At 56.7% G+C, this 26,427-nt stretch overlaps 1 protein-coding gene across 2 annotated transcripts; it reads left to right on the top strand.

Annotated features, from left to right (window-relative positions):
• Positions 1-1,909: 1,909 nt before the first annotated feature.
• DMBX1 (diencephalon/mesencephalon homeobox 1) lies at positions 1,910-26,427 on the top strand. 2 transcript variants are annotated; one of them, XM_004620526.2, is made up of 5 exons: positions 1,910-2,003; positions 19,315-19,480; positions 22,160-22,338; positions 22,500-22,848; positions 23,729-26,427. In XM_004620526.2, the coding sequence occupies exons 2-5, from the start codon at positions 19,327-19,329 to the stop codon at positions 24,166-24,168; spliced, it is 1,122 nt and encodes a 373-aa protein (XP_004620583.1). In that variant the 5' UTR covers positions 1,910-2,003; positions 19,315-19,326; the 3' UTR covers positions 24,169-26,427. The 2 variants fall into 2 exon arrangements, with proteins under 2 accessions (XP_004620583.1, XP_054993318.1); XM_055137343.1 differs by lacking the exon at positions 1,910-2,003 and adding an exon at positions 2,552-2,682.

The following is a 26,427-nucleotide window of genomic DNA, read 5'->3' as shown; positions in this document are numbered from 1 at the left end:
TTTCCCTTCTCTCCCTTCCCCTTCCCTTCCTCTTCCAGTCCCCTTCACCTCTTTCCCCTTCCTTTTCCTCCCCTTCCCTTTCCCCTCTCCCATTGTTTTCCCTTCACTTCTCCCTTCCCTTCCCTTTTCTTCCCCTTCCTTTCCCTTTTCTTCCCTTCTCTTTCCCCTCACCCACCCCCCTCCGCCTTCCTTCCTTCCCTCCCCTTCCTTTTCCTCCCTTCCCCTTCCCTTCCCTTTTCCCTCCCTCACAGGGCCAGATCCCTGAAGGGAAATTAAAAGGTTATTTAAAGCCCCCCGCCTCCACTTTTCTTGTCCCTTCAAATGGAGCCTAAACGGTTTTGCTTTGGCAGAAGAAATCTTTTCTGGAGCTTGGGGGTGGGGGTGGGGGATCCTGGTGGGAGAGAAGGGTCTAAGCGGGCCTAATCCTCTTACCGCCCCCTCCTCTGCCCTCCCTTCTGAGGCCACAACTCCCCGCCCCCTTCTGAGGCGCTTAGCCCCTCACTCAGCCCAGGATTCCACCCTCAAATCTGTCTGTGGCCCCTCTGCCCCGCCCAGCCCCAAATTCCTGGCCTCCTCTCTTCCAAGCCTGGACTGTGAGTCTCAGGCAGCCGGGACAGCCACCACAGCCACCACAGCCACCTCTCTGGGTTTTCTGTATCAAGCAAACAGCCAAGCTCTCTGGATCTGGACTCCTTCGTGCTCTACTCACAGTCCAGAGGGAATGCCAAGATAGGGTCCCGCGGTCCCAGACACAGTGGACAATGATATGCCTACATTTTCCTCTGCCCCCCTCCCTGCCACTCAGCTCACATCCGCCCTTGAACTCTGCAGCGTTGCACCGCTGGGCCATGTGCAGCACACAGTGCCACACACACTAGAGATCCTGGAAGTCCCAGGCCACAAGGACACACTTCCCAGGAGACTTACAGTCTCTGCCACAGTAAGCAAAGACCCGGTCAGCTAACCTTCCACTCCCTTCCCACACTTAGGTGAGGGCCCACCCAGTCACTCCCACCCAGCACATAGCTTCAGTCCAGTCACCTGCTACTAGGGCACCCCTGCAATGTGGGCGTTCACCTGTCCCTATGGCACACACCTTTCTTTAGGAGGCGGGGCTCCAGTCCCCTGGTCCTGAAGCCAGCTCCAGATCCCTGTCACCCTGTCACCGTCCTGCCCACCAGCGGCAGGCAGCAGTGGGGCATGATAAAAACAGGAGGGTCTCAGAACCCGGATTTCTGCCTGGAAGTCAGGCCCCCTTCAGACCAATGTGTGTGCTGCGTGTGCAGCAGTCACCAGCGCAGGACCTCTCCCGAGGCCTCTGACAGGCGACAGCTGCTGGAGCAATCCTGTGTAATGGGCTGAGTGCGTTGGCGGTGAGTTCTGAGTGCTCGTCCTGGATGGAGTGGTGGCGCGGGGTTGGTGAGGGCTGCAGGCAGCGTGGAACCATGGAGAGAGGGTGTGTGTGTGTGTGTGTGTGTCTGTGTGTCTGTGTGTCTGTGTCTGTGTCTGTGTGTCTGTGTGTGTGTGTGTGCGCGCGCACACACGCGCGCGGGCGCGCAGCAGCTTGGGACCTTGGAGGCACAGTGAGGGTGGGAGTCAGGCCGGGAGTCCCCAAGGCCATTGCATTTACCCTCCTGCTCCAGCCCTTGCTGAGGACCAGACCTTGGGAAGGGAGGATTTCTCCAGTTTCCTCCTAAGCCCTGAGGATCGTCCTGGCTTCTGCAGAGACCCAAGCGGAGAATTGGAGTCAGTGACAGACGCTAGCCGGGCCCACGGACTCGCAGACGGTGGGACCCGGGCCGCCGAGACCGGGAGCCGCTGGGCCGCACCGGCGGGGCGGGGCGGGGCAGGGGCGGGCGCGGCGCGTGATTGGCAGCCACCCGGGCCACTGGGGAGCGCGTGGATCGGCGCCGGGCGCGGGGGAAACGCCGTTTAAAACTCCAGCCTCGACCGTGGCGCGCGTAGATGGCAGTGGCGGCGGCGGCGCGGGCCGGGGACACCAGGTGCGAGCGGGCGGGGTTGGCGGGCCGAGCCGGGAGGGGAGCCGGGGCGGGCAGGACGTGGCCGGCGGCGCTGGGGACCGCCTCCTCCCCTGCGGTCCGCGCTCCCGGCCAGTTCGAAGGATCGGAAAGTTTGCACGGTGTCAGGGACGTGGAGACGGACTGCGTCAGGGGAAGGCCAGGGAGACAGAATCGTGGGGAGACAGAGGGACACGCACAGGGGGAGACAGACGGCGCTCCCCCACGCTGCAAACGGAGGCAGAGAGAACGAGAAGGCGCAAAGAGCGCCCAAGTAGAGCGAAAGAGGGGAAGAGGGGGGTGGGGGGAGAGAGAGACAGAGACAGAGACGGAGAGACAGAGACAGAGACAGAGAGCAGAGAAGACGTGAGGAGAGGAAAGGAGAGGAGAGGAGAGAAGTGGAGGGGAGAGGAGAGAAGTGGAAAGGAGAGGAGAGGAGAGGAGAGCAGAGGAGAGGGGAGCAGAGGAGAGGGGAGCAGAGGAGAGGGGAGCAGAGGAGAGGGGAGCAGAGCGAGGAGGGCCGTGGGCAGGAACTCCGAGGCAGTGTCGGAAGCCTCGGCCCGCGGAGACGCAGGCACCCGCAGAGAACGCTTCGGATCCGTCACGGTTTTGCCTCATTTGGAAGATATTACTTCGCCCCTGAAAAAAAATAAATACAAAAAAGGTTTGGATATTAAGCGGAGACAAATCCTTCTCAGTTTGGAGGGGGTGGGGAGGAGGTGGCCGGGGTAATGCGGAGCAGATGCGGCCCGGGGCGTCGCGAAGCCCGGGGCCCGGGCTGGGGAGGGGGCGCGGCCGGCAGCTCGGGTCTCCGCCCGGGGGGCGCAGGGGCCGCCCACGTCCCCCGAGCTCCCGCGTCCCCGACGCCCCGCGCTGCCTGGGCCAGTGCCAGGGCCGTGGGCTCGCGTCGCGCCCGCGCCGTTCCCTCTCAAACTCGGCGGCGGGCGAGTGCGTCTTTACTCTCGGGACCCGCGTCTCCGCACAAATTCTCCTGCCGGGGCTGGGGGCTCAGCACCCCGCCAGCGCTGGCCCTCGTGAACGCCGCCTCGGCCTTAGGTCCCCCACGTGGGTGTTTGGGGGGCAGAGGCTCTAGCCCCCGGGAATTCGTTTCGCCTCCAGCGACCTGACTGGCGTGGGTCGGTGGAGCGCCGGCGGGGAACCGCAGGCTGGGCCCGTCCTGCAGCTGCGCCCGGCGCGAGCGGCCCAGGGGCTGGGGGAACTGCCAGGGCCCCGACGCTCTGGGCCTCCCGTCTCGGCGCCCCCAGATCCTGGAGCTCGCCCTGGGTCGGGAACAGGCGATGTGTCGGACACCGCGAGCTAAACTTTCTCGCCGCCCAGCACAAGTTCCGGGCCGAGCGCAGGGGCCGCCGGCTGGTGCGCGCCGGGGTCTGAGCCCAACCTCTCGCTTTCGCGTTTGCCCCAAATCTGGGGCCCCGAAGCCTTCCCCGCGGCGGCCAAACTCGGTGAGGGCTGACGGCCTCTTCAGGCTTATGATTTGTAGGATGAGGGAACCCCGGATTGCGGGTGAGGTGGGAGAAGGCCGGGATCCATGGCCTTTCGCCGTACCCCGTTTTTCGTGTTTGGACCCTCGTCAGAAAAGGGGAGCAGCTCAGCTTGGAGCACAGTGGCGGAGTCGTTTCCGCCCGGGCCACCAGGCAGTAGTTTTCGTTTTGGGAAAGTCTGCAGAGGCTCTGGACCCGCTGGGGCCCTGACTGGTTTTCTGGGGGTGGCTCTGGCTCTAAGACTGGGGCCTGAGCTGACTCAATGGATGTGTATGAGTGTCCGGGTTGGGGTGGGGAGGCTGTTGGCCCCATCGAGGTGCCGTGGGCCCCGTGGAGGAGACTGTGCGGGTCCCAGCGGCCGCCACTCATGGGGTGACTGGTGTCTGCTCCCTGTACTGGGGACTCTGTGCCGGCTGGTGTTCGTCTTCCCAGCAAGTCGGGGCCCCTACCTACTAGTTTTAGCTTTTCAGTTTTGCCTCTGGGCCTCGCCAGTCCTCCCTGCAAAGGGAAGGAACCTACCCAAGGAGCCGGGAATTTAGTCCCTACCTCCTCTCCTTGCAAAACGGCTGTGCTAATGCATATGTTGGGCATTCAGGGAAAAAAATCGAATTTACTGCCTAGTGAGAGCAAATTATCCGGATAATTGGCTCAAATTTCTCTCTGCGGCTGGAGGTAGACACAGTCTTTGGAGAATCAGAGGCTTGCTACTTAGGATGAGGGTAAACTCCTTCCCCCCACCCCAGCCGACCCCAGGGGCTCTGGACTTTGCTGGGACTTGAGAACCTGCCTCTTAGACCCAGTGTGGAAAGCGGAAGAGAGGGCTGAGGGGCAGACAGGAAACCCGCCCCGGGCGAAGGCAACTTCAGGCCGTGCGTTCAGGTCACTGGAACTCTTCCACTCAGTGGGGTGGGGTGAGGGAAGCTGGTGAGTGTCTGGGGGATCCCTGAACCCCCGTTCCTACCATTTTCATGCCTGTGATCTCCGTGGTTGGGACATTATGGCTTTTTATCTCCGGTGCAGACAGAACTTGCTTCGGGGATTGGATCTGCAGCATTCGTTCACCCCATGCCTGGAGCCACCGAGCAGAATCCCCAGACCCAGCACTGACCAGGACCACAGCCCCATGGGCCAGTTTTCCAGAAACCTGGGCTCTGGTGGGGATACCCAATTGGGTTTGGTCATGGAGCCCTTGAATCAGCTCGGGAGGAGGCCTGGATCTTAGGGACCACAGTCTCCCATTTCTTTTTTCTTTTCTTTTCTTTTTCTTTTCTTTCTTCCTTTCTTTTTCTTTTCTTTTCTTTTCTTTTCTTTTCTTTTCTTTTCTTTTCTTTTCTTTTCTTTTCTTTTCTTTTCTTTTCTCTTTCTTTTTTGGTCATGCCCAACAATGCTCAGCGGTTACTCCTGGCTCTGCACTCAGGAATTACTCCTGGCGGTGCTCAGGGGACCATATGGGATGCTGGGAATCGAACCCCAGTCAATGCGATCAAGGCAAACGCCCTACCTGCTGTGCTATTGCTCCAGCCCCCTCACAGTTTCCCATTTCTGAGCCAATCCTGCATATAGGCACATTTTGGGCTGGCCACATGGAAAGACACAGACCCTCGCTGACCCACGTTCTGCCATGGTGGCAGGATCACCTGGGCTCACTCACACCCAGGTGAGAAATCACAGGTCAAGTTACCCCAGGAGCACAGCCTGGCGCGTCCACTGACAGCGCCTAAATGCACACACGGGTCTAATTTAAGGGGCCACTCACACCGTCACACACACCCACACTTCCAGCTATGTGTGGGGGTGCCACAGCCCAAGGGGCCGCCGCTTGCAACTTCGGCTGCGCTCTGACCCCCACTCCCGCCAACCGCTCCTTACTTGCCCGGGCTTAGCGGAGCCGCCCCCACCCCACTTCGTTTCCCTCTCTACTCCCCTTTCCCACTTCCCGCTCGGCCGCCCCGCGGTGCCCATGTAAATGACAGCAATAAATATCTAATCAAGGCCCGGGGCGACGCCGCCGCCAAAGCCCATTACCGAGCAGGCGGGCGGGGCCGGGGCGGGGGTGCTGGGGGTGGGGGGCGTGCGGGTGCGCTCAGCTCTGCGCATTTGTCCCGCACCCCACCCATTGACCTTGAGTGGGTCATTGCCCCTCCGTGCGCCTCAGTTTCCCGGGCGGTTAGAAGAGCACTGAGCTGGGCTTCCCGCGCTCCTGCGGGCAGTCGGGCGGTCCTGCGACGTCTCTTTCCTTCCAGTGACCGGCCGAGCTCCGCGGCCGCGTCGGCCTTGGCACTACCGAATGGGCCGAAGTCCCAGCGCGCACCAACCCCGGAGCGCGCTCCTGGCCGCGCTGTCTTCGGACTCGAGCCGGGTCCCGCCCACTCGGGGTGGAGGGCAGCTGCCCCCGGACCCGCGGGTTCTCGTCCCGAGTGCGTTTCCTACCCGGGATGACTCCTCTGGGGCCAGGTCACCGCCTCTGCGGGCGCTGCGTCACCGCGCCCCGAAGCCACCGGGGCCCCTCACCTTGGTTTGTGCGCGTCACGGCTGCGGGGCGTCGTCTGTTGAGTCGGTCTGTCCGCGCCCCAGCGGAACCCGCACGACACAACACGCCCCTCTGCAAGTGTCTCCCGAGTTCGCAGGCCCCGGCTCGACCTGGAGAAGCGGCTCCGAGTGGCCCCGCAATTTCGGGTTCTTCAGGCCGAGCAAAGCAGGCGAACGAGGCCAGCACCCCTAACCTGCCGGCGCCACCCTGCTCCTCTCTGCGCCCCACTCACTCGCCCTTGTTCCCTCTGTCGGCCGGCGTAGTGCCCCAGCTGCAGCTATGCGGGAAAGGACAGGGGGAATCTCGCAGTTCGCCCCGCGGCCCAGTAACCCTCAAGAACCGACACCGGGAACGAATTGGGGTGGGGGGGAGGACAAAAATTGTTCGTTCGACGTCTCTCTCTCCCTGCCATATATCGCTGCTTAAAAAAACAAACTCCAAACCCCCAACAATGCCGGCCGCCTGATTTCGTTGTCCCCCCCACCCCCAAAACAGTAGCACCTCAAACATAAAACTCATAGACGTTAGGCACAGGGGCCTCCCTCAGTCTCGGCCCATTAGCCTGCGGGGGGCTAATTACCCCAATTAGCGGCTGATTTATAATTAATGGCTCGGACCGAGGGATAATTGGATGTTAATGGATAACAGTTTGTGTAGGGAGCTAAGCGCCCTGCTCCTCCAAGGGGCCCGAAGGGGCGGGGTCTGTCCCCAGACCCCAGACCTTTTCCCTCCAGTGCTTCCTCCACCCCCACAGCCCTGAGGGAAGGTGAGAATTTCCTTCCAGAGAACTGAAGAGCTCTAGGGCCCGCCGGCTCCCTGCTGGCCCATGCCTGACAGGGACACACCCAGGGAGCCCGCCTCGGTCCTCTCTGGGGGCCCTCAACTCTGCCAGAAAGGCGAGTCAGAGATTTTGGACCTTGGCAACAGCCATGTGGAGTGCCCTGGGTCTGTACCAGGTGCCACTGGGGATTGGGACATGGTGAAGAGCTAGACAGGGATGAGGTGGGATGTTCAAGTCAGAACTGCAGCTATGACCAGGCTGGGGCTGGGGAACATGACTTGGCTTCTGGGGAGGTTGTGAGTCCTCCTTGCTAGGGTAAAGGGGCTTGCCTTGGGTCACTTATTTTGGACTGTGCTGTCCCTCTCAGTCACCCGGAGCTAGTCCCCTCTCTTCCTTCTATCAACCTGCTAGATTCTCAGCCTCCGGGATTCATTCCACTACCCCAGAGTCCTTAGTCTGACAAACAGTGGCTCTGTCTTGTGGTGTGAAGGTCCAGTGTGCCCTGTGCTGGGTGTTGAGTACCAGCCCTGGAGCCAGTCCTGCCAGAAAGATCTCAGCCGGGGAGGTTGGGGGCTCCTGGTGGGACCGAGTGCACAAGATGGAGTGAGACTCCCGCTTTGCATTGTGGCTACATTCACTGCCTGTCTGACCACGGTGTTGGGTGAGTGCCCTGTGAGTTCTTGGACTCAACTGCCTCTTTAGTCAGGTTGGAGACTGTTGTGAGGATTCGGAGGGATGTTGACTGTCAGTTCTCTATCAGGTAAAATTCATTGTTGTATCTTTGGCAAAAGGCACGCAGACTGGTAACTACAGTTTGGTGAAGTAATACTAGGTTCAGAGTCACGTGACCCAACCTAGGTTACCAGGGGAGGCTTTCTGGAAAAGGGGGAGATTAAGCCTATAGGAGGGATCAGGAAAACTCCAAGTTGTATTGGTGGGGGCAGAGGAGTCAGGGAAGGGCAGAGCATGGTGACTCTGGAGACCTGGTCTCAATGTCTCCAGACATTGGTGTGTTAGGAGTGAGCAAAATAACAGCACATGGTGAATTTATTTATTTTTATTTTATTTATTTAATTAATTTATTTTTTGCTTTTTGGGTCACACCCAGTGATGCTCAGGAATTACTCCTGGCAGTGCATGGGGGACCATATGGGATACCGGGGAATTGAACCCGGGTCTGCCACATGCAAGGCAAATGCCCTACCCGATGTACTATCACTCCGGCCCCCGCATGGTGAATTTAGAGATGCCTTTCAAGAAATGAGGCTTTGAGGGCCAAAGCAAGAGTACAGTGGGCAGGGCGCTTTCCTTGCAAGTGACCAACCTCGCTTGGATCCCTGACAGTCCATATGGTTCCCGAGCACCAACAGAAGTAACCCCTGAGCAAAGAATCAGGAGTAAACCCTGAGTACAGTAGGATGTGGCCCCCAGACAAACAAACAACAAAAACCCAAAATAAGAAAATAAGAAATGTGGCTTAGGGGTAGAGCAATCGCTTATAAAGCTCAAAGCATGTTCTGCATGTGGGAGCTGTGGGTTCAATTCCTGATCCCGCATTTCCCCCCAAATACTGCTGGGTGTGTTCCTTCCCCCCAAACAAAAGAAATTGAAGGAACCTGAGATCATTGGCCTGAGAGATAGGTTCATTTATTTTGCATAGGGAGATGAAAATAGGTTAGTTTATATTTTTTTGGGAAGGGGGAGGTTGGACCATACCCAGAAATACTCAGGAGCTACGGGGGCACTAGGTATGGTGCAGTGTGTGTGGGGGGAACAAGACCTGAGCCTTTTTCTCATGCAAAGCATGATGCCTCTTAAACATTTCTCCAGCCTTGGAGATGGGTTTCAGTGTGCGCTCCCAGGGGCAGTGGAGGCACAGGTTGATGCAGGGTGGCGGGAGTGAGGGTCTGCAGTAGGTGCATTGCACCATCTCCCTGACTCCTAGGCAGACAGAAGCAGTTGGTGCAGCATGTCTCTCCATCAGCCCTGATTTGTCTTGACAGTGTGTCTTTGGCTTCTTTCTATGACCTTGTGGCTATGTGGGGTCATGGAATCATTGGAGCTCTGGCCCACTGAGACATTCTGCACCTTGGACTGCCAATGTAAAAGAGATTTGGGAACTGTGACACTCCACGGTGGCTGAGAATTGATGTGACACTCTTGGAGCCTCCATAAAATGAGCAACTTCTGATGGGGAGCAAGAGAGCTAGCTTGGCCTCAAGTCTGTTCCAGACCCGTGGCCGTAGGCTGGGTGGGGGCCTTATAGCCCCTTACCCCATGCACTCCACTGCGGCAGCTCTGGGTTAGACACAGATGTGGAAACAGGAGCACTTGGTGGGATGGGGTGGGAGTCAGTCTTTGCCATACCAGAACAGGTCAGCCAAGGGGGATGTCTTTGAGGCTCAGTATCTTGTCCTTAAAGTGGAACGGAGATCATTATGGATCCCGGAAAGGACTCCCATCATGGAGGTTTCCAAACCTGAGTGTTGGCTTGTGCTTGGCATGGAGCATCTCTTGAAATCTTGAAACCTCAGTCCACCCAAACTCAGAGCTAGGAGACCTCTTGTTCAGTCCCCGCCCTGCGCCCCCCCCCCCCCCCGCCCAAACACACATAGGAATCTCTACTCCTTGGCCTCTCTTGGGCCAGTCTGGATTACATAGGACTCAGGACAGTGTTCTCTCTGGCCTTGGTAAGCTTTGGGTTAGTACATACAATGCTGGGAGAAGTCAGTGATGGTAGGGCTATCACTGGGTCACACGGCAGCCCCGGCTGGGCTGGCAGTCCTGGCTGTTGTCCATGTTCGTGTATTCATGTGCTCTCCATCTTGGTCTCTAAACTGCTAAGTAGAAAGGACAGCTGCAGGGACCTTTACCCCCCAGGGGTCACTAGGGAACCTCTGGGTTACGGGGGCAGTAGCAGTGCTCAGGGAAGGAAGTTCACGGTCTCAGTCGGCTTTCATCCATCCTGCCCCGTTAGCGACCGGGGACAGGCACCACCAGAGTCTATTTCAGGGTCATGTCAGTCCTCGTCTCCCAGGAGTTCTGGCCACTGTTGTGGTAGCCAGGGGCCTTGAAGCAAGTGACTGTCCCCTGCATGTCTGTCTCTTGTGTTGTGGGCATGAGTGGGGCCCTGCTGCAGCTGGCTGGAGTGGGGCAGGTTTTGCCTGGGGGTGACCTTGTTAGGAGCTGGCGGGTCCGCCCATGGACGAAAGCAGACCAGCAGCATGGAGAAGGCTGCTGACCCCCACCCTGCTTCCTACCCTTTCCTTTCCACAAAGTTGTCCTACCGTGCATTGCCTAGCATGCGAGCAAATGAGAAGACATTGCAGGAGAAAGAAAGTCCCAAGAAGGCAGGGAGAGTTGAAGAGAGAAGGGGCAGGCCTGCGGGCTGGCTGAGCTGGGGTGGCCGAGAGAAGGAGCCACTTTCCTTTTAATCAAAGACGCCTTGCGTGCGGTTTCCTAGCAGTGCTGCTGTTAATTTATAAAAAATGCCCCCTAATAAAATTCTGCTTGATTCTTCGATTGGCTGGGCATTAGGCCGCAGCCAGCAGCGACGCGGGGACATAACGGATGCATTTGCAGATTTGGAAAATTAAAGCCATCTATATGGTGCCTGTGGCGGGAGATCCGCCGATCTGCTTGCTTAATGAAATATAAAGATTCTTTTAACCAATGTAAGCACAATTCGACAGCTTGTGAAACGCGGCCGCGCCATGATGGATGACTCTCCTGGCTCGCCAGGAATTGCGGGGCGGCACCTTTTAAATATATAATTGATTCTGTTTGGAGTGTGCAGTGGGCTGAGCCCACGCAGGGCCCGGCCTGGGGCCAGGAGTGCGGGGGCCCTGATCAGAAGTGCCCGCGCGCCCAGCAGGACCCCAGCCTGACCGCCCTTGCCTCCCTCCAGAGCCACAGAGCTCAGAGCTGGGTGTGCCCTGCCAGCTGCCGTTCCAGCTGCTGGGCCTGGCTGAGGAGCCCAGAGGAAGGGTTAGTGATGCCCAATAGCTGGAAAAAGATCCCACTGGGCAGGGATTTCTCCCCCAGCCCCCAACACACACGCACACAAATCCAGCTTATAGGCCTGGGGTCTAGGGCATCAAACTAGGCTGGGGGGGGCGGGCCCGGCCTACCTCACCAGCTTTGGTGGTTTTTCTTTTTCAATTTGATACTTACTGCTTACTAAACACTGACCTTATCGGGCTCTGCGTGCTACATGCTACAGAAACTAAGAGATGAATGACTAACCTACTTCCTTGATGTTAATCTGCCTGTATCTCTGTATCAACTCAATTTAAATTTCTTTATTTGTTTATTTTTGTTTTATCTCTTGCTTATTCTTTCTCAGACTCTTTCGATCCACATGATTTCTGGTTAAGGTACCCTTAGTGCAGACTTCTCTGGTTTTACACGTACACTCATTCATTCCCATGCACATCCATGGAGTCCCATCAATAAACAAAGACAACACTTAAACACACACGCGTGCGGTTATGCGGCCTGTCTCAGCATCCTGCATCTGCAGGCACAGGGCACCACGAACACCAAGATGAGCTGTCAGTACCATGTGTGGGTGATTCAGATTGGAAGTAGCAGCCATAGGCCAAGGCTCTCTGTGGCCTCAGAAGTGTCGGGACGTGGAGTGATGAAGAGGATGGGGAGTGAGGAGCTCTGCTGGGAAGACTGGGTTTGCATGGAGCTGCATTCATGACACACTCTGAGGGAATGTGTTTCTCTTCGCTCTCCATCTATTGCCTTGGATTAGATCAGAGGTGCTGGCCGTCAGGGAGGGAGAGATGGCCTCCGTGACTGGGGTTAGGAAACACTAGCTGGGGGGAAGTGCTTCACCTGCAAACCTGTTCCACCGCTTCCTGGCTGCAGCCTTTACAATGTGCCAGTCTTTCTCACCTCCCATTTCCGCCTCTGCCATGGGGGTGTCAGCAGCTCGCTTGCCTGCTAGGTGGTGGAGGATTGATGGAGATCCTGGGGGCATTTACTAAATAGTTGTTATTATTAATTCATTCATCCCATCCTCATCTCCTGAGCCCTGAGACTCTGTGATCTGGCTGGGTCACTGGCAAGAGACACTTTCTGCCCTAGAGGAACTTGGGGTAGCAGGGCAGACTCCCGTATCCTCATTGGATCCCCAGGCACTGGAATTGGGCTGGGAAAAGTCTTTTGTGAGGTGCCTGGCTCCCAGCACAGTCACTGGTAAATGGTAGCTCTGATGATTATGGCTTTGATGGTGGAGTGGTCAGCACTGTTTATTTCTAGGACTTGGAGAGAGGAGAGAAGCCTTCTCAGGGTGGACTTGGGGAGCCCTGTTTCTGAAAAGGTATTGGTTAAACTAAGTCTTGATGGAGAGAGGGTTGTTTTGTTTGTTTTGTTTGATAGACAATTTGATAGATCATATATTACTTCCAGCAGTGCTTTGGAGGAAACTCCCTATCTCTCTCTCCCTTCCTCTCCTCTCCTCCCCTCTCTTCCTTCCTTCCTTCCTTCCTTCCTTCCTTCCTTCCTTCCTTCCTTCCTTCCTTCCTTCCTTCCTTCCTTCCTTCCTTCCTTCCTTCCTTCCTTCCTTCCTTCTCTTCTCCTTCCTTTCTCCCTTCCTCCCTCCCTCTCTCTCTCCCTTCCTTTCTTTCTTTCTTTCTTTCTTTCTTTCTTTCTTTCTTTCTTTCTTTCTTTCTTTCTTTCTTTCTTTCTTTCTTTCTTTCTTTCTTTCTTTCTTTCTTTCTTTCTTTTTTTTTGCTTTTTGGGTCACACCCGGCGATGCATAGTGGTTACTCCTGGCTCTGCACTCAAGAATTACCCCTGGCGGTGCTCAGGAGACCATATGGGATGCTGGGAATCAAACCCGGTTTGGCCGCGTGCAAGGCAAACGCCCTACCCGCTGTGCTATCACTCCAGCCCCCTTTCTCTCTCTCTCTCTTTCTTTCTTTCTCTCTTTCTTTCTTTCCTTCCTTCTTTCTTTCTTTCTTTCTTTCTTTCTTTCTTTCTTTCTTTCTTTCTTTCTTTCTTTCTTTCTTTCTTTCTTTCTTTCTTTCTCCCTCTCTTCCTTCCTTCCTTCCTTCCTTCCTTCCTTCCTTCCTTCCTTCCTTCCTTCCTTCCTTCCTTCCTTCCTTCTTTCCTTCCTTCCTTTCTTCCTTTCCCTCCCTCCGTCCCTCCCTCCCTCCCTCCCTCCCTCCTTTCCTTCCTTCCTTCCTTCCTTCCTTCCTTCCTTCCTTCCTTCCTTCCTTCCTTCCTTCCTTCCTTCCTTCCTTCCTTCCTACCTTCCTTCCCTTTCTTCCTCACACTCAGGTAAGTGCTTAGGACATAGTCTTGCCCCGTGCATAGGAACCTCTCTTGGCACATCTTGGGAGACCATATGTGGTTCTATAGATCAAACCGGGTCAGCTGCATGCAAGCCAAGGACCTACCAGCCCCAGTAAAGGTTTTCTTTTCTTTTCTTTTCTTTTCTTTTCTTTTCTTTTCTTTTCTTTTCTTTTCTTTTCTTGTCATACCTGGCGATGCACAGGGGTTATTCCTGGCTCTTCACTCAGGAATTACCCTGGTGGTGCTCAGGGGACCACATGGGATGCTGGGAATCGAACCCTGGTCGCCTGCGTGCAAAGCAAACGCTCTACCCGCTGTGCTATTGCTCCAGCCCCAATAAAGGTTTTCTTAAAAGTGAAGAGGGATAAGGACAGCAGTGCTCAGGAGTCGAGCTGGAGTGCATTGCAGGAGCCAGGCTTCGAGGTGACAAGCAGGCGTGGTGATGTCTTGCTGGTGCTGGGAGGGAGAGCACATGAAGCTGGAATGATGCGTAGAGGACACGCAGGCAGAGAATGGGAGACCATCAGCAGGTCAGAGGGCTGAGGCCATTTTGGGGTGCAGAGAGGTACCTTTCCTGGTTTTAGTTTATAAATAAATACCTGTCATGCATCAAAAACCATGAGATCAGCAATAATGAAGCCAATTAAAATGTCACTTGCCACATTACCAGCAGAGTTTTGGAGCAACAAAGCCCCTGAGTTCGAGGAGGGAGGAGCTTCCAGCCTGGCCTGGGGAGGGGAGAAGGATAAAATTACTTCTGAGCACTGTTTCCTCTTCCCAGCTTGGAGCTAAGGACACCGTTTGGAGCCCAGCCCCATCCCTCAGCCATTAGAATACACCCCTAGCTTCAGAAAAGGAAGCAGGAACATGGAGGTGAGGATCACCTGTTACCCAGCTGCTGTTTCCTAGAAAGAACCTCTGGGTTTAGTTTATTTTCTGCAGTTTTTTTTGTTTTGTTTCTGCTTTTGGGCTCTACTCAGTGCTGCTCAGGGCTTATCCCTATCTCTACACTCAGGGATCACTCCTGGTGGTGCTCAAGGGGCTAAATGGGATCAAACCTGGGTGGGCTATCTGCAGGCATGTGCCCTCCTGTTTATCACTCTGGCCTCAAAGTTTGTTCTTTTTTTTTTTTTTTTTTTGCTTTTTGGGTCACACCCAGCAATGCTTAGGGGTTACTCCTGGCTTTGCACTCAGGAATTGCTCCTGGCAGTGCTTGGGGGACCATATGGGATGCCGGGGATCGAACCCGGGTCGGCCGCGTGCAAGGCAAATGCCCTACCCGCTGTGCTATCGCTCCGGCCCCAAGTTTGTTCTTTTTGAGATCAAACCGAGGGCTCAAACATGCAAGGCAGTTGCTCAACCTCTGAGTCTTGTCCTCAGGCCCAAGCTCTGTTAACATTCCAGGACATAGGGCCAGAGTAATAGTACAGTGAGTAGGGTGCTTGCTTGCTTTGATCCCCGGCATCCTATAAGTCCCACCCCCCTCGCAAAGCCCCACAAGAAGTGATGTCTGAGAGCAGAGCCAGGAATAAGTTAGAGCACCGCTGGGTGTGACCCCAAAACAAAACAAAAAAAAAAACCAAAATATTTCTAACCTTCAAGACTTTTCTTGTATGCATATTTATATACACATTCCAAAGGTGGGGTATCATCAGGAACTTGGTACCTTTTCCTCCTTTTCACAGTAGTTGGTGGGCATCAGAACGTCAGACACATCGCAGTGCTTCAAACTAGTACCCGCTTCCTCGTGCTTGCAACTGTGCCCTCGTTTACAGAGAAATTATCTGGAAATGGACAGTGAGACAGAGACATCTGTAGATAAACAATGAGATTCCCAATTGTTTGCTCTTGCAAGCAGAGTTCCAGCAAGTTTTCTTTTTTTTTTTTTTTTTGCTTTTTGGGTCACACCCAGCAGTGCATAGGGGTTACTCCTGGCTCTGCACTCAGGAATTACTCCTGGCAGTGCTGGGGGACCATATGGGAATGCTGGGAATCGAACCTGGGTCGGTCGAGTGCAAGGCAAATGCCCTACGCACTGTGCTATCGCTCCAGCCCCCCAGCAAATTTTCTTATATGCAGATCTGAACGTTTGAAGAATACGTTTCTGGATATGCAGCCGGTGGGTCAGAGATGCTCTTTAAGGGCTTTGGATGCGGACAGAAACTTTTTCATCCGTGAGGAAGGAGGCCATGTCCCATTCCTCCTGATAATCCTGGGAACAATTTTCCTTCAGATTTGCTAAAGTGATTGGTGGAAAAGCAGCATCCACTCGGTTCTATTTTATTTTTCCCTTCTGTTATGAGTTGGTTATTTGTGCTTCTTCATGATTCTATTTATGATACAATTTTCTCTTTAATAATGGGCACTGTTTGGGGCCACATGCTGTGGACTCAGGGGCTGCTCCCAGCTTAGTGCTTGGGAGTTGCCCCCCGTGGTGCTTGGGGAGTCATGGTGCTAGGGATTAAACCTGGGCCTCCTGGGGCTGGAGCTATAGTACAGTGATATAGTATAGTATAGTACTGTTTGTCTTGCACGCAGCTGACCTGGCTTCGATTCCCAGCATCCCATATGGTCCCACCAGGAGTAATTCCTGAGTGCAGAGCCAGGAGTAACCCCTGAGCATTGCCGGGTGTGATCCAAAAATCAAAAACAAACAACAACAAAAAACATGGGCTTCCTGCATGCAGAGTCCACTGAGGTCTCAATCTGTTCCCCTGTTGAGCCTCCCCTTTCCATTAAGGTAATCATCTTTTTGTTTGTCTCTTTTCTCTTTTTTGGGGGGAGGCATCTGGCAGTGCTCAGGACTTAATCCTGGCTCTGCACTCAGAGATCACTCCTAGTGGTGCTCCAGAAACCATATGGGTATCAGAGATCAAACCTGGGTCATCCTTGTGCAAGGCAAATGCCTTACCTGCTGTGCTATCTCTCCAGTATTCTTATTGTTTCCATACAAGGCCTAATTCTATATTATGGATATTTAGTTTTATTGTCATTTGTACTTTTTGCAATTGTAAACTGGCACATAGTAAATGTAAATATTTTTCAGGCTTTGAGCTTGGTTGATCAGATTCTCTGCTTGACCCATGTTCAATTTCTGTAACTATGTCTGTCTTTCCTCCTTAGAATTCTTTGGGGTGCTGTTTTGGGGTTCCAGAGCACACTCTGGATGTGCAAGTGACTGGTGTGTGTGTGTGAGCATCCACCCCAATCTGTGAATCCAGCCTCCGCTCCTGACTCACGGGTCCCATCGCCAGTCCCACACTCAGACTTGGAAGGTGGATTCATATTTCACTCTTGCCGTGTCCCCTCAAATCCAACTCCCCCCCCCTCAGACCCACTTTCTCCCTAATGCTCCCATCTTCTTTCATTTGCTCCAGCCAAACCTAGTCAGCCCCTCAGCCATCATGTGAATTCTGGTTTTGAACTGTGTTCTGCCTCTGCCATTTCTGTCCCCCTCAGCCACTCGCCCTGGTGGGAACCCTGTGGCTAACCCAGCTTCCACAGGACCTCAGGGTTCAGCTTTTCTCCTTGTGTTTGTTTGGGGGCACACCTGCTGATGATGGGGGATACTCCTGGCTAAGTGCTCAGAGGTCATTCCCCACAGTGGTTGGGAGACTGTGTTGCCAGAGATGGAACCCAGGGCTCCCACATGCAAAGCCTGTGTCCCAGCTTGTTGAGCCAAGCTCTGGTCTTTTTTTTTTTTTCTTTTTGGGTCACACCTGGCGATGCACAGGGGTTACTCCTGGCTCTGCACTCAGGAATTACTCCTGGCGGTGCTCAGAGAACCATATGGGATGCTGGGAATCGAACCCAGGTTGGCCGTGTGCAAGGCAAACAAACGCCCTACCCGCTGTGCTATCGCTCCAGCCCCAAGCTCTGGTCTTGACTCCAATCTTGTTTCCCTTTTCCTTCCCTTCCCCGTCTCTGTGTTCCAGCTGCCCTGGTTCTCCTGCTTTTCTGCTCCCAGTGTTCCTGGCTCAGGGCCTTTGACCTTGCTGTTTCTTCTACCCGAAAAGCCTTTTCCCCAATGCCTCACAGGTCTCCAAAGGCTCACAGAGAGCCCCTTCCCCGATCACATGCTCTAAAACAGCCTCCTTCTTCCCTCTTATTATTCCCTTCTTTCTTTTCTTCCTCCCTCTCCCTCCCTTATCTATTGAACCCAGGTCTCATGCATTCATTTTACCACTGAGCCATGTCCCCACCCCAAGATATCTCATTATATTTTTAGGGGCTGGAGAGTTATCGTAGAGCTTAAGGCATTTGCCTTACATGCAACAAACTGCAGCTCAATTCCCAGCACCACACATGGTCCCCAGAGCTGCCAGGAGTGAGCTCTAAGCACAGACCCAGGAGGGAGTAGCTACTGAGTATGGACAGGCTTGGCCCAAACCTCCTCCTTCCAAATAGATATTTTGTGTTTTAATTATAGTTTTTATTCCTTCCCCCTTCCCTGCATTGCTGTTGTTGGTTGTGGCTGTGGTGTTCTGCACACTTTAAGTCAGGCTGTTCACACATGCTCACTGGGGGTCACACTTCCGAACTGTGCTGCTTATGCATTTAGTTTGGTGCTCCCTGCACTTCATAGCAGTTTCTGTGGTGTGACAGGAAACGCTTGCAGTTCCAGGTCACCCCCAGCAGAGAGCTGCCAGGCTCTGGATCATGCTGGCTATGTGCCAGACCAGGAGATTCAATTCATGATTGTTGGCTTGCTAGGCAGATGTTCCAAGCTACTGCACTATGTTTCCAGGCCCTTGCTTTTGTTGTTATTGTTGTTCTTGGGTTACAACCAGTGGGGCTCTTGGCTATTCCCAGGTCCGTGCTTGATGATCACTTCCAGCAGGGTCATCAGGAGACCAGGCAGTACTGGAATGGGCCCCTCCCTGGTCTCTGGCTGGAGAGCCTGGATCCAGCCTGCTAAGTTATCTCTCCAGCCCTCCCCCCCCCCCCCCCCCCCCGTCCCTTACCTTCTCCATTACCGTATTTACTCTGATATGTATTTACTGATATGTATTTGCTACATAGCCCTCTTGCATTGGAATGTAAGTTCCACGAAGGCAGAAACATTGAGTGTTTAATAAATAGTGAGGAATGATTATGTGTGACATATGGATGTGTGTGAATGTGCTGTTCGTGAGGGAATGCCTTTGCTGCCTGGAGCGATAACTGTCTGCCTGTCTGTGCAGGACTGTGGGAATAAAGACCCTGAGTTTGTGAATGTTACTGAGTTTGTGTGTGAATGTCAACACCTGGCCAACAGCGTTTGTGTGCAGGTCTGTGCTGCTCGCTTGCCTGCGTGCACATGCTTCGCTGGTTTGGTTATGCATACCCAAGTCTGTTCCAGTGAGGGTGGAGAGCTGAGATATTGGGGCCCGTTTTTGCAAATGGACCCACCATTTGCCCTGACCATCCCCTTCCTCCTCCCAACCCATGAAACAGGAAACACCCACCTGTATTGTTTTCAGTTGTGATGCGTTGGGCAGATACAGAAGTGTGGGGAGCAGATGCTCGGAAGAGGATGGGTAGCGACCTAGGGCTCCTGACAGTCTGGTGCTGGTGCCGTCAGGCACAGACGCTTCTGATAAAGTGGTCAGCAAAGAGTGAGCCAGAAGCCGTGGCGCTGGGGCAGGCCCTGGATGAGCTGGTGGCCCCCACAGGTCCCCGCTGTGTCCCAAACCCGCAGCAGACTCGTTTGTAAGTGCAGCTCCTTGCTCTCGGCTCCTTTGCTTCTTGGAAATGTGTGAGCGTGGAGGGCGGTCACGGCAGTGATGTATCACAGGGCTGCGGTGTTCTCTGTGCCTGTAGCACACTGGGGTGCTCGTTCACTTTCACCCAAATAAATGCCTCAATGTCCCGGTCCAGCTCAGGACATGGCCTCTGTGAGCAATGGTTGAATAAACACCAAGTGTGGGCAAAAACGCGCCGGGGCTGGGCAGCTTGGGAAAGAGATGGAGCCTCCAGGGACGGAGTTCGCCAAGGCACACTGACCCCGCGCAACGAACGGATGTGCACGTGAAGGAACTGAAAAGCAGACTCCCTCCCGCGCTTACAGCTGGGCCACTGTCCTGTGGGCAGACCCGAGCTGTGGCTGGCGAGGTGGGGCACCCCATAGGGTGAGCCCGCTGGAGGGCGGTTCGGTTCCGGCCTCATAGCCTCTCTCCCCCTCCCCACCTGCAGGCGCGTGCCGTGATGCAGCACTACGGGGTGAACGGCTACTCGCTGCACGCCATGAACTCGCTCAGTGCCATGTACAACCTGCACCAGCAGGCGGCCCAGCAGGCGCAGCATGCCCCGGACTACCGGCCCTCAGTGCACGCGCTCACACTGGCCGAGCGCCTGGCTGGTAAGGGCCGCGGGGGCAGGGCTCTGGGGAACCCGAGTCGAGTCGAGCAGGGCGCGCAGGGAGTGGGCCCTGGAAAATGGAGATTGCGGAGAAAGTTTCCTCTGGGAGGCTCAGGAGGACCCGGCCCCTGGGCCACAGGGAGATAGATTGCCTGTGAGGGTCGCGGAGCTGAGCCGAGAGGTGGGCTGCAGGGCTGGAGCACAGCCGTGGGATGGGCAGGGGCCGCATCACCCCTTCACCTCCCAGCGGCAGCGGCTCTGGCCTCTCATTTCTGGGCCAGGACACTGAGGCTCAGCGAGGTGGGAACTCGGTGGGCGAATGAGACACCAGGGCTGCTGGGAATCAGAGCTTAGGTGGCACCACTACAGGTCTGCTCTCGCGTCTCTCCCCCGAGCCTGTTAGCAAGAGGGAGGTGGCAGTGCCCGCCTGCCCAGACCATGACTGGGTGCGGGGAGGGACTCCACAGAGGCAGGGACTCGAGGTCATACCCAAGTCTGGAGCTGCAACTTGGGCCCACAGGTCATTGCTTGGTGGCAGCAGAATCACAGGTCTCCCGGGGTCCCACCCCAACCTACCCCAGGTCAAACCACAAGCAGCTGCTAAACCCGTGATACCAGCCCCCTGCCAAGTGGCCTCAGAGAATTTCTGGGCATCTCCAGGGAGACCAGATCACCAAGAACCCCTGAGAGGGCATGGCAGAATCAAGATCAAGCGGCATAATCAGCTGATGTAGTCAGGGAGGGCTTCCTGGAGGCCACGTGCAGAGTTTCAGCCTTACAAGGTCTGGCAAAGATGGACAACAGCATGAGCAAAGACCCAGGAATATGGGATAGATATGAGTGAGGGGCTGGCTTACAAGGGAGAGTGGGGTGGACACACACATGCCTGTAGGGTTAGGGTTAGGGTTAGGGCCTCCGCAGGCTCAGTGGGGGAGAACTGAGTCCTGGTCACCTACTGCAGATGGTGGGGGAGGGGAGGTGGATGCAATGGGAGTCAGTGCCCTGTGCCACCCTAGTGGGATCACCCAGCAGGTTCCAGACCCTAGAGGAGGGGTCCTGAACTCTGAAGTGGGGACAGAGGGAGGGACTATTCAGTTCCCCAGCACCTCCTCTCCAGGAGGGGCAAGAGCTCCAGGTGGGCCTTTGTGTGGAGGCCCCGCCTTCCGTCCCCCCACCCACTGGAGGCCACAAACTCCACTGGACAAAGTCCCCACCCCCTCTCTTGCCCTGAGTCACCTGCATCGTGGCAGGGCCCAGTCTGGTCCGGGATCAGTGCCGGGTTGCGAGGTGTTCAGAGCTGCCTCTGTTTATTTGCTTTTGCGGGGTGTTTGGCCGCATCTGGCGGTGCTCAGGGCATACCCCTGGCTCTGTGCTTATATCCCAGCAACACTCAGGGATCGAACTCAGGCCTGTCATATGCAAGGTAATTGCCTTATCCTCTGTACCATGGCTCCAATTGCTGGGGATGCCTCTTTATTTTTAATTTTATTTTTATTTATTTATTTATTTATTTTTTTTTTGCTTTTTGGGTCACACCCAGCGATGCTCAGGGGTTACTCCTGGCTTTGCACTCAGGAATTACTCCTGGCAGTGCTTGGGGGACCATATGGGATGCCGGGGATCGAACCCGGGTCGGCCGCGTGCAAGGCAAACGCCCTACCCGCTGTGCTATCGCTCCGGCCCCTATTTTTAATTTTAAATTTACTGAATCACCATGAATTACAAAGTTATTCATGCTTGAGTTTCAGGAGTACAAAGCTCCAGCTTCCCCAGTGCCCCCTTCCCTCCACCAGTGTCCCCAGTTTTCCTCCTGCCCCCCAGCCTGCCTCTATTGGCTGCCTCTGAGTAAATAAAAGAACAGTGCCCTGGACGCTGCTCGCCTCCTTGGTTAAGAGTGTTGCAGATGACCCCAGCCCCTGGGAGTCTGATGGATAGTACAGATTGACACCACTCACTTCCCGGCCATCGAGAATTCTCTGATGGAAGCTGGTGGCAGTGGGGAGAGAGGCCCTGCAGAGGAAGCTAAGCCAGATGCCTGACATTCATCACCCACCCTGCTCTGATGGGCTTCCAGGCATGGGAACATGGCTCCAGCCTCATTGCCCCCATTGTTTCTGGCTGCTCCTCCTGGAGGGAGACTCCCCAGGGCTCTAGACTGGATGCAATGGGTCCCCCTGTGCTCCTGAGCCCTGATGGAGCTGGGCCCTCAGGGACTCCCAGGATGACAGTCCTGGTGTGTCTCTTACCCAGAGGACAGAATTCACTGCCCATGAGTGCCAGTGTTGGCCCAGCTCTGACAGAGAGCACCAGCTCGTGGCTGCCTCCTCGTGGTCGGAGGCCAGGATGCTGCTGGGATGCAGGGTCTCGGCATGTTAGAACCGGCATGGCATGAAAATCTAGAGTCACAGGGTTCTGAGCTTAGGGTCACCTTCACGGCCAGCCCCAACCTGAGCAAGGAGGGCATTGGTGAGAGCTATGGGGGGAGAGTGACAGAGCAGGAGCCCATAGGAGCCCTGGAGGGCGCGGTGCAATCTTGGAAACCCGGGGCTCACACCCCAGGGGAACGGCTCTGGCAGGAGCCTGCGTGTCTGCTGTGGGGCAGAGCAAGTACGGCCCAGACCTGATTTCCCATAATTAAATGGGCCCCTCTCCTTGCCTTCCAACGGCTGTACATTTCAAGACATCATCTTGGAGGCCCGCTATGGCTCCCAGCACCGCAAACAGCGCCGCAGCCGCACCGCGTTCACAGCCCAGCAGCTCGAGGCTCTGGAGAAGACCTTCCAGAAGACTCACTACCCAGACGTGGTGATGCGCGAGAGGCTGGCCATGTGCACTAACCTGCCGGAGGCCCGTGTGCAGGTAGGACCCGGCCCGGCAGTCGGGTTGCCCCGGAGGATCTGATGCCCGGGCCGGGAGGAGGAGCTAGGAGGGATGGGGGAGGGGACTCCCATGCCCTCCTCCCACAGCATCCCTAATGCTTCTTTCCTTCCCACCTCCCGTGGTGCCTCTCACGTCCCCAGGTATGGTTCAAGAACCGCAGGGCCAAGTTCCGGAAGAAGCAGCGCAGCCTGCAGAAGGAGCAGCTGCAGAAGCAGAAGGAGGCTGAGGGCGCCCCTACCGGAGGCAAGAGCGAGGTCCCCACCCCTGACACCCAGCTGGAGACAGACCAGCCCCCCAGCCTGCCCAGCGGCGAGCCCCCTGCTGAGCTTCACCTGAGCCTGTCCGAGCAGTCGGCCAGTGAGTCAGCCCCCGAAGACCAGCCGGACCGGGAGGAGGACCTCCGGGCAGGGGCCGAGGACCCCCAAACTCAGCAGAGTCCTGGGGCTGAGAGCAAGGGACTGGGCTGCAAGAGGGGCAGCCCCAAGGCAGGTGAGGCCAGGAGGGGCAGCAAAAAGGGTTCTGACAACGGTACGTGGGGTGGCCTGCCAGGAGGGACAGGGCCACTGCAGGCCCCAGGGCTGGAGACAGTGGAGGTGCATTCAGGGAGCTGCGGGCAGAGGTGACTGAGCAAAAATGTTATTTGTCCGCTAATAAGGAAATCTTTTTTTTTTTTTTTGCTTTTTGGGTCACACCCAGCGATGCTCAGGGGTTACTCCTGGCTTTGCACTCAAGAATTACTCCTGGCGGTGCTTGGGGGACCATATGGGATGCTGGGGATCGAACCTGGGTCAGCCGCGTGCAAGGCAGACGCCCTACCAGCTGTGCTATCGCTCCGGCCCCAATAAGGAAACCTTTTGACAGCAGTCCCAAGTCCCTATGTGGACCAGGAATCCCTGAACGACCCCAGAGCTTCCCACATGCGGCAGAGACTCCAAGCCTGTTTCTGAAGGCCCCGAGCTCGGGCATAAACTGTACCACACCCCGAGCCTGGCCCAGCGGGGAGAGGTGCTGGGAGCCACGGTGGGGTCAGTGCTCAGACATGGGGACCTGGACAGCGCTCGGGGCTCTCCTCCAAGGAAACCTGGGTTGTTCCTTCCCAAGACTTTTTTTTTGGTAGGGGGGTGCTCAGGGTTTACTCCTGGCTCTGAGTTTCCGGCTTATTTCTGGAGGGCTCAGGAGACCCTATGGGGTGCTGGGATTAAACCCTGGTCGGTCCAAGCACCCTGCCCGCTACACTGTCTCTCCAGCCCTCCCACCAGGGTTGGGAGCTCAGCCAAAGTCTGTCTGCAGCGCCACGGGATGGGTGGGGCCGCCCCTCCTGGCAGGCCGATGCCCTGTCCTCAGTGCGCGGTTCTGTTCTGGCTTGCAGATTCCCCGGGCAGCCTGGCCCTGGCTCCTGCAGCCCCCGGGGGCGGCCTCCTGGGCCCCTCACACTCCTACTCCTCCTCCCCGCTGAGCCTCTTCCGGCTGCAGGAGCAGTTCCGCCAGCACATGGCAGCCACCAACAACCTGGTACACTACTCGTCCTTCGAAGTAGGGGGCCCGGCCCCCACTGCTGCCGCCGTGCCCTACCTGGGCGTCAACATGGCCCCTCTGGGCTCCCTGCACTGCCAGTCCTACTACCAGTCCCTGTCCGCGGCCGCTGCTGCCCACCAGGGCGTGTGGGGGTCCCCACTGCTGCCGGCACCCCCGGCCGGCCTGGCACCTGCCTCGGCGGCCCTGAACAGTAAAACGACGAGCATCGAGAACCTGCGGCTTCGTGCCAAGCAGCATGCGGCTTCGCTGGGACTCGACACACTGCCCAACTGACCGCTGACCGCCTGCTCAGCTGTGGGGGGACCCGGATGCCCCCTTCCTGCCCCACGGACCCCCTCGATGGCTCGCGAGGGATCCCGGGGCCCCTCCCCGAGAGTCCCCACCCCATGGAGCCCCCTCCCTCCACACCCTCTGCATGGCCCTGCTCGATCTTGGGGAGGCCCCCTGGGGGGCAGGGGCGAGGCTGGGGGCAGTGAGAGCCGCTCCTGGCTAGATCCCCACCTCAGTGCCACCTCCTCCCCCCTCCCTCCCTCTGCCCCCTAGTCAGTTGGTGTGTGGAACGTGAGATATAAATATAAATATATAAAGCTCTATTTTCAGGCCTTGCCTGCCCTGCCCCCCAGCCCCCTGGCCTCACCTGCAGCAGCTCCCCCTCTCTGCTTCCCCTTCTCCTGCCCTCTCGCTCCCGAAGCCCGCCCTGCTGTGTCCCCAGACGAGGTTCCCACGACAGTTGTGCTTTTTTTAGTTTTAGTGATTCTGCAGCTTCTTCCTCTTCACCCTGCTTTGCCTCCCTCTGCCCCTGTGCCGCCCCGCCCACCAGCACCCCTGTAGGTGTCTGTTCTTTTCCAGCCCCAGCACAGGGACCCAGGCTTCCTGCTAGACACCCCTGGGGCCCTAGATTTGTCTGCGGGGAAGGTGGCTCTGGGCTGACCCCGTCCCTGGGCCTACCGGGGGCCCTCAGCTGTGTTTTCTCTCTCCTCAGCCTGGAGCCCCCCCCCTCCCCGTTCCCAAGGTTGAGGAAGGGGTGGAGGCAGGAGTGAGGCTGGGGTGGGTGTGGAATGGGAGCAGCCCCCGCCCTAAGACCTCGGGGACCAGGCCTGTGGCTGTCCCCACCAACCTGTGATGCATCCCTGGCTGGACGGAGGCAGGGGAAGGGGTGCTCCCCTAGATGGGGGGTGTCCAGGAGCCTGGGCAGGAGGCCACCTGTGCGGGTTGTCAGAGTCAGGAGGGGCAGGCCGGCTGCCAGCTCAGCGGGCACCCGGGCCTGGGTGCATCAGGAGCCCGGCTGAAGCCGGGGCTCTGTCCAGATGGTTGAAGGCACGGAGAAGTGTGGGCCCATTGCGGCCTGGACCCCTCTGCAAACTCCCTTTCCAAGCACCGTGAGCCTGAGCCGGGCATTCGCCTCCCAGGGCTGTGTCCCTCTGTCCGGCTCTGGCGTCCTGTTCATCCGGGTACCCGGCCTTGCAGGACAGGAGCTGACTGACTGGCAGGGCCGCAGTGGGTGCCGCGTGCACAGGCCTCTCTGGGCCCCTTCTCGCTGCGACAATCTGGATTGGGTCTTGATTTCCTTGAGTTCCAGCGCCGGCCTCTGTGGGCACCCCCTCTCCGCGCCTTCCCGTGGTTTCAGGGGCTCCGGGTGGGGGTGGCTTGCAGAGAATCCAGCTTCCGACGCCATCGCCTTGTGGCTTACCCTGGAATGCTCCAGCCCTGCTTGGAGAAGTGGCTTCTTCCTCAGGCGTGTCCCTCCCGGGGGCAGATGAGGGTCCCGTGGTGGAACTGGTTTGCAGAGCAGAGAAGCCATCACCCTTTGATAGCCCACGTGGGCTGGGCAGATGGAGGGCCGAGACGGATTTTGGTCCCAGACATCTGGGTGAGCCTGCAGAGGAGGGCAGCGAAGGGGGCAGAGGCCTCAGGAGAACAGGGCTGAGTACCTCAGAGGGTGGGGAGGGGTCGCTGACCCAGCAGGCAGGGCGCTTTCCCAACACATCTCCTGAGTTCAGTGTCCCAGGAGCCGAGAAGGAGGACCAACCTAGTGGGGCAGGAGCGAGGGAAGACTAGAAGGCAGGAGGTGTCTGTCAGAGGCAGGCCTGGCTGTTTCTCAGATGAAAAGAAGCTGCACTTGGAGGGGGCGGCTGCTTGCTGCTTTTCCCGGGTACAAGCGTGGTCTTGGAATCCAAGCACTCTAGACATTACCACCTCCTCCAGGAAGGTGAACCTTCTCTAACTTCATGCAGGGCAAATTTACCCCAGATCAGAGCAGAGCCAGGTCAGCTCAGGCTCAGCCAAGCCCGAGCTCTGGGCCAGTGCTTCTCCTCTATGGACCGCCACCCCTCACCCCCAACCAACCTCCCTGGGGAATCCCCAGCTCCTCAAGGCTCCAACCACAGGTTCTGAAAGCAGGTAGGGATGGAGATGGAGTACCAGGATCCTCCCCGAGAGCCAGGGGCCTGGGCATGGGGAGACCCCTGCCCTGAGCCCCTGGGCCTCTCACAGGCTTGCTTCGTTCCCCACCCCCACCCCCCCACCCCGGAG

This window comes from Sorex araneus, chromosome 5 (assembly GCF_027595985.1).
Source record: "Sorex araneus isolate mSorAra2 chromosome 5, mSorAra2.pri, whole genome shotgun sequence".
Lineage (NCBI taxonomy): Eukaryota > Metazoa > Chordata > Mammalia > Eulipotyphla > Soricidae > Sorex > Sorex araneus.
This window is presented reverse-complemented; position numbering and strand designations above follow the sequence as displayed.

Coding starts and splice junctions, on each gene's coding strand:
- DMBX1 (XM_004620526.2), top strand. CDS start 19,327: ATGCAGCACTACGGGGTGAACGGCTACTCGCTGCACGCCATGAACTCG. Junction 22,339..22,499: donor TGCCGGAGGCCCGTGTGCAG/GTAGGACCCGGC, acceptor TCACGTCCCCAG/GTATGGTTCAAGAACCGCAG. Junction 22,849..23,728: donor GAGGGGCAGCCCCAAGGCAG/GTGAGGCCAGGA, acceptor TCTGGCTTGCAG/ATTCCCCGGGCAGCCTGGCC.